This window comes from Cordyceps fumosorosea (assembly GCF_001636725.1).
Source record: "Cordyceps fumosorosea ARSEF 2679 chromosome Unknown scaffold_59, whole genome shotgun sequence".
Classification (NCBI taxonomy): domain Eukaryota; kingdom Fungi; phylum Ascomycota; class Sordariomycetes; order Hypocreales; family Cordycipitaceae; genus Cordyceps; species Cordyceps fumosorosea.
Window position 1 is genome coordinate 1 of NW_017387359.1, and position 11,482 is coordinate 11,482.

Sequence of the window (11,482 nt, forward strand, 5' to 3'; positions counted from 1 at the left end):
ACCTCGGAATAGAGTTCCTGCCTTTGGCAGCAGGTCTCGTCGGCCAACCTGGCAGGCTGGTCACGGACAAGGGAGTACCGTGTACTGTCCGTAGCCTGAAGGGGGCTGGAGTTCGGTGAAGGCCCGATGGCGGTACCTTGTTTGTCCGGGCTTCGCTCTTGACCTCTTCCGCTCTGACGAGCCGGCGACGACTGTCCAAGCCTCCTTACGTGCTGCAGCGATGACCATGTTGGGGAGGGGGGGGCAGTCTCGAGCAGTGACGGTAGTGGCAGATAGGAAAAGGTAGCATTCAATCTACACACTTCGTATTGTACTAGAGCTAGCCACCATCCTGGTACCCTGTGCAAAGCGCACACTCCGCTATCCGAAACGCCCACTCAGGCTTCCTCAGACCGCGATTGCTCTTGCGCCTTCTTGAGTCGATCGGAAAGGGTCACCCAGCTGGTGGCGTATACGACGGTCCTAAAGCAAGCTCCGTCAGCCGCCTCGCCGAAGCCGCGCTCCAGGGCGTCCCGCACAAACGGCCAGTGGACGAACCCCAGTTCTCAGACCGACTCCTCCGTCAGAATCCGCCGGAACGTGAGATGAAGCGGACCACCCTTGGCCCATCGGATGGGCTCGAGAAACATGACCTTTCTGCGTCTGTACATGTCTTCCGACACAAATGGCCGCACCGCCTCACGCAGGATCCATTTCTCGGTGACGGATCGCAGGCCAGGACCCGAGCTCTTCCACCACTAATCGTCCGCGTTGCCCTGCGCAAGGTCCTGACCCTCGTCTGGCGCGTACCGCATTTTGACGCTGGGAGGCAACGCATTGACATGTCGAGAAAAGGCGGCCGTCCCTCTATGCTGTGCATCAGCTCGGGCCGGTCCCCGAGACTAGTCAGGATGGTGTTCGGCAGCAGTGTCTTCGTCCACATGTACAGCGACCTATGCAGCGGGTCCCAGCGCTCCATCTTGTCTTTGGCGGCAAAGAAGGAGCGGAGCCTCGAGCCCGGCACGGATCGCCGCGCGCCGAGCACCCAGTCGGCAAAGATCCTACCCTGCGGGAACAGCGAAAGCACTGCGGGAAGCGTCATGCCACTTGAGGGATCCAGTCCTGCACGGGCGTATCTCTGGACCTTGCAGCCTGACTATGTCTGTCATTTCGGAAATCACGCGCGACTGCAGCGCCAGCCGCACGCCGTCATTGACTAGGACCGAGCCCGCCATGCTGTGGTCAGCTTCTTGCAAGAAATCCGCGGTAAAGTAGGAGTACCCCGCAAAATGCTCGTCCGATCCCTCTCCGGACAGCACGGACCTGATCCCATGCTCCCGCGGCAGACTCGACAACACAGACTTGGCTGTGGTGTTCAGGTCGAAGATGTGATGCTCGGTGTGATGTACAGAGTCCTCAAAGTTGTCGGCGAGCTTCTGATTGTCCATCTCGAGCCTGTGACACTCGACCCGCAGCCCGAATCGTTTGCTAAGCTATTTCACTGTTCTCGCGGCAATGTCTGCCGGGGCGGATGACCCATGGGTCAGCACATGATTGTTTGCGAAGCGTGTAGCGTCCGCCGCTGGAGCTCACCTGATTCATCATACGTGGCATCGGTGTAGCCAACGGTGAAGCACTTGATCCGAGGTGGATGATCGGCGTCATCCGCTCGGCAGCTGCCAAACATCCTGCCCTCCTGACTCACAAGATGCGCCACGATTCCAGCGACGGCGGAGGAATCGATGCCGCCCGAGAGGTAGAGACCCATGGGGACGTCTGCCCGAAGGCGGACGCGCACGGCGTCGACCAGCTTCTCACGGACATCCTCAATCATTTGAGCGATGGACACCTCGTCGTCCTTCCCGTCGCGGTCCGTAGCCGAGTTGGAGGCATACTGCTGATCCCAGTACGGCCTGGTGCGCAGGTCCGCGAGGGCGGATTCCGGCCCGATCTCCATCCAGTGGCCTGGCGCAAGCTTCTGCACGCCCTGAAACACGGTCCTGTCCTCTGCCAGCCAGGCAGACGTAGCTATGCTGTCGACGTCCCACTCCGGGGCCCAGCCTAGCCCGAGGAACGCCTTCGCCTCGGCTGCGAATAAGGCTCTGCCCTGCTGCACGGTCCAGAACAGCGGTTTAATGCCGAATCTGTCTCTTGCGGCTACAACCTTCCTGGCATGCGCTCTCTCGTCCACGATCACGAAGGAAAACTCACCGCGGAGATGCCGAAAGAGCCCAAGCGCGCCGTGGATGCTGTAGAGGGCCAGCACAAGCTCGCTGTCGCTGCGGCCGCGAAACGCGTACCCGGTGTCCTCGCAGTACCGTCGCAGCTTCTCGTACTCGTAGATTTCTCCGATGACGACCGCGTGGACCTGACCATCGGCGCTGTGCAGTGGCTGGGACCCCGACGGGGACGTGTCGTTGATGGCGAGTCGGCAGTGCCCGAGACCTTACCGTCGCCGCAGCGTTGACCTTAAACATCACAGCCGTCCGGCCCTCGATGCTTGATCAGCTCGAGAGACCTTTCAAGCTGCCTTGCAAGAGCAGACACTGTGTCGCTCTTCCCGTCTGCCGGCGACTCGGTCCGGGCCGAGGACGTATCGGCAGCCGCGGTGTGAGTATACACGACGACGAAACCACACATTGCTGCAGCATACGATGTTTGGAGAATAGCTCGTGGATTTTCTGTGGGAGCGTGGCGTGGATCGATATGGCAGAACCTACTTGCGAACTGGTAGGTGTGTTGGCTGACGTGGGAGCCGCGAGCATAATGACATGAGATCTTGGCTCCCAGCGTCTGAAGCAACTACCTTGTTCTTTCTCTCCAGATTATGTCTTCACCATGGTACGTAGCCAAATTCGGCCGGGCATGATGGGTTGGCTGGCCACGCATGGTGGTGAGGGGTGGCTACCCAGCCATGAGACGAGTGGCGGATCTTCAACGGCCCGAAACAGCTCCTGCCTTTGACTCCATCGGCAGCAGACAGAACCCAGCCGTATAATACGCAATGCGGTTGCGCACAAAGCGATCTGGCCACGACCACTGGCAGCAGCTTGCATTGCGCACGAACGGCTCGTGTGCTGTCACTCCCAGATTCTACGCCGCAGGATGCCATTGCGGGATGCAGCACGGCCAGCATGCCCAGCAAAGCCAACATGCCCAGCAAAGCCAACATGCCCAGCAAAGCCAACATGCCCAGCCCAGCCAGCACGCCTAGCACGGCACCGGAGACCCCCTCCTCGCTGGAGGATCATGACCTGCAGAAAGGGTTCAACGCTCGGGAGAAGCTCCAAAAGCCACTCAAATTCCATCTTGCTTTTTTGTCCATCCTGCTCATGGTCTTCATCGTCTCCATCGATGCCACGGCGTTGGCGGTTGTCATACCTGTGAGTCCGCCGCCGCGGCCCAGCCTGCAGCAATCAGCTGACGCAAGACCCAGAAAATAGCGGAAGAGTTTGACGGAACGTACCTGGAGGCGTTCTGGGCGAATGCCTCGTTTCTGCTGGGTCGTCACGGTCGTGCTGCCCGTGTACACCGGGCCTCTCGGAGGCCGTCGGGCGCAAGCTACCGCTCTACGTTGCTTTCTTCCTCTTCACGGCGGGGTCTGTCCTCTTCGCGACCGCGCAGTCTCTTCCCGTCGTGATCCTCTCTCGTGCGCTGCAAGGGTCCGGGTGCGGAGGCATCGACGTCCTGAACGAGATTCTCGTGGCCGACATCACCACGCTGCGGGAGCGCGCCTTCTACATCGGCCTGGTCTCTATCCCGTTCGCGTTGGGGAGCGTCCTCGGCCCCGTCGTGGGCGCGCTGCTGGGCGAGTTCGCGTCCTGGCGATGGATCGGCTGGATGAACCTGCCTCTCGTCGCTCTCTGTCTCCCGCTGTCCATCTTCTGCCTCACGCTAAAGCCGCTCGAGGGCGGTCTCTCGCAGCAGCTCGCAGGCTTCGACTGGCGCGGCCTCACCCTGTTCGTGGTCGGCGCCGTCTCCCTGACCCTGCCGTTGAGCTGGGCGGGGGCCATGTACCCGGGCGATTCGTGGAGGACGCTGCTTCCGCTATTCGTCGGCGTCGCGGTTCTCGGCGCGTTTGCCTGGTACGAGTCGGGGGCCGCCCAGCCCATTCTCCCCTACCGCATCTTCCGCACCCGCACCGCCGCTGGCGCGCTGGCTCTCAGCTTCCTGCACGGGATGATCTTCTACACGCTCATCTTCCACCTCCCGTTGTTCTTCCAGTCTGTCAGCCTGGAGGCTCCCCTCCGGTCGTCCGTGTCTCTTCTTCCTTTCTACGTCATTCTGATGGCGTTCACGGGCATCGCGGCCGTGGGCATCGAATGGACGCGCCGCTACGTCTGGGCGGTCAGGCTGTCGTGGCTGTTTCCGAGTCTCGGTCTCGGTCTCTGCACGCTGTGGGGAGCGCACACGACCCTCGCGCAGACGGTGGGCTTCGAGGCCATGGTCGCGATCGGGCTTGGTTCTCTGTTTACGGCCCTGCCGATCATGATGCAGGCCAGTACGCAGCCCGACGCCCACGGCCACGCAGTAGGCATTCTGGTTTCTTTCTGGCTGTTCGGCGCGGCAGTGGGGCTCGCCGTCTCCGCCGCCGCGTTCAGCAACCAGTTCAGCAGCTCGGTGGCTACCCTCAGCGACATGCCGCCTACGCTTCGCCTTCTGTTGCAAGAAAACCAAGCCTTGGGCTCGATCCCGCGACTGAGAGAGTTGGATCTGTCGCCGGCTGAGCTCGCCGATATCCTGAGCGCGTACGAACAGTCGTTTCGGGCCATGTTTCTTGTTCTGACCGGCCTGAGCTGCGTCGGATTTCTCCTGACCCTTCTCGCTTGCGAGACATCCATTGAGTCGGATGAAGCCGGTAAGCAAAACCTCATAGTATAGGCACGCCTGCACGCTGGATGACCTGCACCGCTCGTGTGGGCATGGGGACGGCCCTGCCGTTGGCTTCGCGAGGGGACTGACATGTATGGCGGGGACAAGGAATAATTGTACAATACAAGATACGTCTAGAAAATGAATGTAATACAATGTGCCATTCTTCTCTTGGCTTTGACTCAAATGTACTGCAACGTGGGAACGTACTTGCACCATCGCGCTCGAATGCAGTCCGCGATCGCGTGGGTCCTAACGTCGGTCGACGTGGCACGGGTGCAATGTTTACCAATCATGCACTGCAAAATGCGTTCTTCTACGCGCAATGCTCTTGGGTTCGAAGAAGGCCGACAACTATGCAACGCAGCGCACTGGCTCCGCTCGTCGTGGCCCCAGGCTCGCGAGCGCCGTGCAGGGGCGGCACACGAAAACCTCTGGAAAGGAGAGTGCACCATGAAATCAGCGTGCCTCTCGTGTCGCAGATGCTGCAGAAGTTCTGCATGTTCGGCGCAGAATCGTCAGGCGCCATCACGTACAGCGTCAAGCCAACGACGAGGTCTCGAGAAAATCTATTGACAATGAGCAAACAATCTCTAGGTCGATGGCACAGGTCATTTCCCGGTCTTGTGATGCTTGGGAGACGAGCCAAAGCACGAATGGCCGGCCGAAAGGGCCATGTCAGGGTAGCAGCGGGAAGGCGGCCATTGCAACTAGACCAGACATCTGTTTGGCATCATTCCGGCTCGTAATCGAGCTGGCAAACCAAGAAGCCGGTGAGCAAAGTCGCTCGACAAGAAAGCGTTGGCCTGGGAAAATGTCGTGGGCGGGAAATGTCAAGGGGTGCACGGACTGTGCTGTCGTCAACACGATGGGCGAGTATTGTTGGGAGGTATCGTTGTCTAGTCCGAAATATGCCTTATAGTGGTAAGCGTATGTCGTGACTGGGAGCTCGTCATAGTTACTTTTTTGTACCGATCTCGCTCCGCGGCTTATGCTGCGGACTGTACGCCAAACATGGTCGTAACGGAACGCAAAAAGACGCATTTTTGCCCACCAGATCGGATAAAGAGAGACAGTTTGTAGCTATCGTGGACAACATGTTCGCTCAGGGTGCTGGGTCTGAGGAAGTTGCACAATTCTTTGCCGCATTCGACAGACGCAAGCCGGAGAACCTCCTTCTCTCGATGTCGGTAGTTGTCAGAGGAACTGAGCGCGTTTTTTCTGAGCTGAGGGCTATGGACTAGCGGAGTCGGCGATACGTAATTCCGATACTAGATGGCAATGTCGAATTTGCGCATTACTTGGTGTAATTCCAACATGGCACTTTGAGAAGCCGTTTTTACTGGTACAAAGTCGGGGGTCGAAGCTTCATCGGGCTAGACTGGATTCATTAGTCAGCGGGCTCTAGAAAGCTTTGCATGCCCATATTTGGCTTTTTCAGCGTCAGGCTAATTTCCACGGGAGCAGTGGACCCTTCGAGGAGGACCCTTCGAGGAGGACAATGTTTGGCCAATGGGAATAGGCGATCAGCGGCAGAAGACAGCCTGGCTATATTTAAAGGTCCAACGAGGCAGCCCGAATTGGCGTAGAAACCGAGGAATGGTGTGCACATCCAAGAGGGACAAAATAGACCGCCCGTAGCACCAATGCATCCGTGACGGAAGAGCCCGTTTTCACCACAAGTCGCCAGAAGCCACGCAGTTCAAAGTTATCAAGGTAGAATATGGCTACTTGTCGGTACCCGCGTCGTGCATCGTGATCCGGATGCCGCTCCACTAGCCAGCCTACCCTGAACGGTTTCCCAAGGACCCGCAAGCACAGGCGGCCCTGGACAGTATGCAGTAATGGATGTAGGTCGCTGTTGCAGTAGTTTCTGGCTGTAGATAGAAGCTAACGTGTGTCGTGTATTGAAATGAGCAAGAATTGTGGCAGCTGTTCTAGGCTGTGTAACGTGCAAGCTACCTACCCGGGACTGTCTGGGTGAAGCATGGCGAAACGCCCGCGCTTTCAAACGAACAGTTCGTCGGGTGAAGCGGGACTTCTGGCGCGGGATCATAGCGAACATCACAGCACCGGATGATGTCTATAAAGTCACACGCTGGCTAAAGCCCCAGCAGCGGATATCCCCACCCCCCAGAATGGTAAAGCTGCCTTCGACATGGGAGAAACTGATTGACCTGTGGATTGTTAACCCGCAGTCTGCCCGACATGAATCCGCCCGTACCGAAGGTTAGTAAGCAACTGGAATCAGGCTGGAAGTGTCACCCCGCTGAGACATTAATGTTCTGCTCAATAGTTACACATAACCAGTTGAACATAAATCAGGACTAATTCTGTTGTTTAATAGCAACTCAATATGTCGTCTGTTTCCTACCGCTTTCTCACTGCAGCCCAAGTTAAAAGGCTATATACTCAGCATATTGCTACAGCGGTACCGACCCAGCCAGCCATGCTTGAGTCTGCCATTGTCTCGCCCATGAATCACAAACACTACGGGCAAACGGATTTATTCCAGTTGGCTGGAGTTCTCGCTGAAAAGGTTATTCTCGACCATCCATACCAAGACGGCAACAAACGAACGGCTCTTTTCGCAGCAGATATGTTTCTCAAAATCAATGGTTACCAGCTACAAAAATCTCCGATGGATGTGAATGAGGCGGCACTCAACAAAGGGCTGGCTGATGCTCACGTTTTAGTTGCCACGAGCCAGTGGACATCAGAGGATCTAGGGAAATATTACTCTAGCATAGCTAAACGGGTGACAGATACAAGCACAGAGATTGAAGAATATGTCAAAGACGCTGTAGAGCACTAGGAGAGCATGACAGCGCGAACTATATCGAATAGAGAAGAAGTTTCCTGTATAAATCCACTGATTCTGTGTGAAAGACTAGTTAGTGTTGGAATAGGTTCGTATTAATAGAATAGGATAATATCATCAAATTGGTCAAATTCTGGTTGCTTGTTGTTATTCGTACAAATCGTCCCCTTCTGCCTTAGCCTTTTGGAAGCCCTCGAGGCTTCTCACAACCCCCGTTAAAGTGGGGCCCTTTCCAATCCAGCCAATCACAGGCCGCCTTCCGTTGCCTGCTTGCACAGGCTCAACAGTTAGATTTCACATATCCCGTAAAAGGTCAGCAGCCCCCTTCAACCGGCTATGGCTTTCTCTCGAAGCCTCCTCAAATTTGTCTATTAAGGGAATTAACTTCTGCTATTTTACTTAAATGGGGACAACAGCACGTACGGTCTTTGGTTCCATCTAACGTGATAGAATGCGATGCACCCCAAAGCCAGAGAGTTGCAGGACTCATATTTGTCTTAGTTTGGCGCGGCAAATCTTTCTCTATCGCGATGCGCGGATATGGTGTAGCATCTGTACGCCGCTGTTAGCTTAATCATAGTGGAAATAGCTGAGCACGTACCATGCGCAAAATATCTTGAATCATGGAAGAATGTCAACGGAACTTTCTCTGGGTCCGAAGCAAGAGACATGCCGGCTTGCTGTGTAATGGCAGCTTTCATAGCGAAGCCTACATCTCTGTTAAATATGACGAAAGCTTGCCCAGGATCTCCGATGAAGACATCGATTTGTTTTGAGGTGAGCGATCCCTTGCTATTCAGGGTGATGAAATCTGCCTTCGCGCTGTGAAAGGGTCTGGAGAAATAAAACGGGCCTGCTGCGCGGAACCTAATCGCCGTGAGACGGTGGATCCGTGGCCCGAGAAGAATGCACATAGCTGCTTGTCTGCCAACACGTAGCTTGTTGACCAACACGCACACATGTATATCTGTGTATTGAAGTCCAACCAGGCCAGAAGAAAGTTTGAATGAAAGCATGGGCGCAGGAGGGCGGGAAAATATTTAGCCGTTACGGTTCCCAAGCTACCCGAAATTAGTCCGGGGTACGTAAAATACTTTTATGGATCCCTGTTGGCGTCAAGCACCCCAACCGTCCGATTCTGCGCTGGAGACAAGGGCGTAGATAAGATAAGCCTAACAAGTACATCTGAATAGCTGTCGTCAAAAAAAAAAGATTTCATTTGCGAGCGGAATTGATAGCTAGCTAACACTCAAGGGGAAAAACACCGACGGCCTAAATCATGGTTTAGGTCTTCAGCGTCGCCGGCAATGTCAATCCTAGCTTTCGTACTTCCGTTTGCCACGTCTCGGGGACAGCGTCCTCTCCTTCGAATTGATCGAGCGGCAGCCAGATTGGCGCCCAGAAAACTTCGTACTCGATAGCGCCGCCCGCCGCCCGCCGAGCCCCTCCCAGACGGTCAAAGGCGTATGCCTGGCGACGGCTGACCGAGGCGCCCTTCTTCTACACACGGCTTTGGGTCCCAGAGTGACCCTTCTTATTGCGTCGAGACTTCCGTGACGTTGGTCTCCCCGGCGGTGCGCCCGGTTTCATTAATTTATCATCTATTCGGTCATCGTGGTCGCAGGAACCCGGTAGACTCGCACAGCGGCCGCCTAGAGGACTTGGTAAGCCTTCACGTAACATGACCGCCCGCAATTGATCTAGGCTACCTTTATTGGTCAGGGTGTCGGAGCTAGCACACCGAGTCTGGCCATCATCGCCGCTCATTACCTGCTCGTATTTGGCCATGAGCGCTCGAATGCGGTCTCCGTTGTCGGGAAATGGAATCGTGGCTATGCCTTCAAGAGGTGAAGATCGGCGTTTTGGGAATGCAATGCCAGAACCAGAATCCAGACTAGGGTTAATCTCGAGCTATTCTACCCCACGAACCAAAAAAGTGCCACAGGCACTAGCAGAACTGGCTGGCGAAGAGCAGCCAGATCTCTGAGAAGAACTCATCCTTGTGCATTAGTCGGGGAGGCTCATCTGCTTGGCATCGTCTCATGAACTTGGCGGTAACAGTGCGTATTGAAACAAGAATATGTGTGGAGGTCCAGTACTCAGAAGGGAGGAACTGGCCTCTATTTAACTTCGCATTCCGCAGCTCAAACGAGCCCGGACCGAGTTAGTCCGATCAGACCAGCTACTGCGTTCGCACGTATCATCTTGTGGTTTCGTAGCTGGCGTGGCACCATGCAGGCGGGCACTGCACTAGCCAGCCGGCTGCGTAGAGACCTCCTTCTTTTCCTTTTCAGAAAGCAGCGAGGCGCCTCGCTAACAAGGGTGAAGCGGGGGTTGGGGTCACTTCGCAAGGCCATGTTTTACCGATCAAATATCAGTACAGCTTCTCATCCTTCCCGAAACCCGAGCTAAGGTGCCGGAAACATTGCATCCGAGAGGCAAATATCGTACGATTCGGCTGAGCGGAGTATACCGGCTGCGTTGGCCGCCCAGAGATGCTACTGCTTTGTTGCGACAGCAAATCACCACGTCCAGATAGGGTCAGACGCTCCCCACGCGGTCGCAGATCAACGGACCTTCATCGGTGGCTCTTTGGACAGCTGATGCAGCTAATGCAGGTCGCAAGCACTGCAGTTAGCTGAACACGAAGCCAATCCACTAGCTCTGTTATCCCACGAGGTGCCAGCCAGTGCCAGCCATTGACGAGAGCGCATCGTGGCCATAGGAAGCAACCGAGGCCGGTTTTGACACGTGCCACTCGAAAAGTATCCGAAGGGCGGCAGCACAGGGCTGTACACGTCACCGTGCCTCAGACCTTGACAAGCTGACGTGGCAATGCGCCATCTGCCATGCTTCTCGCAGTCGGCAGCTTCAGTAGCGGCACGAGCGATAATCGGGGAGTTCTGGATGCTTGATTTTTTGGTTCTTTTCGTCATCAGGCTCGGTACTGTGGTGATGGCTAGGAATTGACGGGAAGGGATGTTGGTTGGAGCATCGAGGAGTAGCGGCTTGCCGCGGAAGTAGCGTTGGAAAAGCTCGTCAATTACAGCTGGAACGCGAGCGCAGGGAAGCAAGTCGGCGTGCAGCGTCCGCTGACAATGTTGCGGCAGGGGCGAGCAGACAGGCCATGGCGCGCAAGGCTGTTGAAGGCGACGGGGCCGGCAGACAAAAGGGGGTAAAGTGAAAGTAGCGGGCTGAGGGGGACAGGTGGGAGGGCAGTGGCCGACTCTTATAGAAATTTGTAAAGCGGCAGGTGCTGAAAGTGGTACCGACTACCCTAAAGAGGAAGGCGGTGGAGTGGGGGCTAGCTAGTCAATCGATAATCAAACACTTAGATGCGGACAAACTAGAACGGGCAGTCTTTTCAGACTAGCTCTTGATTGCAACGCTCTCCTGAAAGTACAAGCACCTTTTGAGTTCACCTATTTCTTTCAGACATCCCTAGCAAGTTCCCAGAATCTGCGACGCAGTCTGCAGCCGAAAATAGCGGTTGCCTCTCCCCAGACTGTTCTCGACCGGCAGTGACCTCTCAGTAGGGCAGTCGGGATGTGCGTGGGCGGGAGGGCCGAGCCTCTTCACAGGACAAAGCACTCTGTTTCCGCTTCAGTGCTGGTGTATTGTCACTCGCACCGGGGGGGAGGAGTCCAATGACTGCCCTCTTACTCGCAGCGCTCGTGTCCACCCCTTCATACCATTCATGAATGGATAAGAAGTTGAGCTCAGTAAGGCGGGGGCCTAATTCTACTTGGCTTGATTAAACGATATTGTGAGAAAGTGAGAATCTGGTCCGAAAAAACATACCATATGTTG

At 55.9% G+C, this 11,482-nt stretch overlaps 3 protein-coding genes across 3 annotated transcripts; 2 read left to right on the forward strand and 1 right to left on the reverse strand.

The window, feature by feature from the left end:
- Positions 1 to 1,268: 1,268 nt before the first annotated feature.
- On the forward strand, positions 1,269 to 1,514 carry ISF_09617 (hypothetical protein; the record flags this gene model as incomplete). The annotated part of the gene is made up of 1 exon (XM_018853218.1): positions 1,269 to 1,514. One exon carries the CDS (start codon positions 1,269 to 1,271, stop codon positions 1,512 to 1,514), a length of 246 nt encoding a protein of 81 aa, XP_018699585.1.
- An 8-nt stretch (positions 1,515 to 1,522) lies between these two features.
- On the reverse strand, positions 1,523 to 2,456 carry ISF_09618 (asparagine synthetase; the record flags this gene model as incomplete). The annotated part of the gene is made up of 2 exons (XM_018853219.1): positions 1,523 to 2,347; positions 2,430 to 2,456. The coding sequence occupies 2 exons, from the start codon at positions 2,454 to 2,456 to the stop codon at positions 1,523 to 1,525; spliced, it is 852 nt and encodes a 283-aa protein (XP_018699586.1).
- Positions 2,457 to 3,113: 657 nt separating this feature from the next.
- On the forward strand, positions 3,114 to 4,860 carry ISF_09619 (MFS transporter; the record flags this gene model as incomplete). Its single annotated transcript, XM_018853220.1, has 3 exons — positions 3,114 to 3,362; positions 3,416 to 3,505; positions 3,604 to 4,860. The coding sequence occupies 3 exons, from the start codon at positions 3,114 to 3,116 to the stop codon at positions 4,858 to 4,860; spliced, it is 1,596 nt and encodes a 531-aa protein (XP_018699587.1).
- Between the last annotated feature and the right edge of the window lie 6,622 nt (positions 4,861 to 11,482).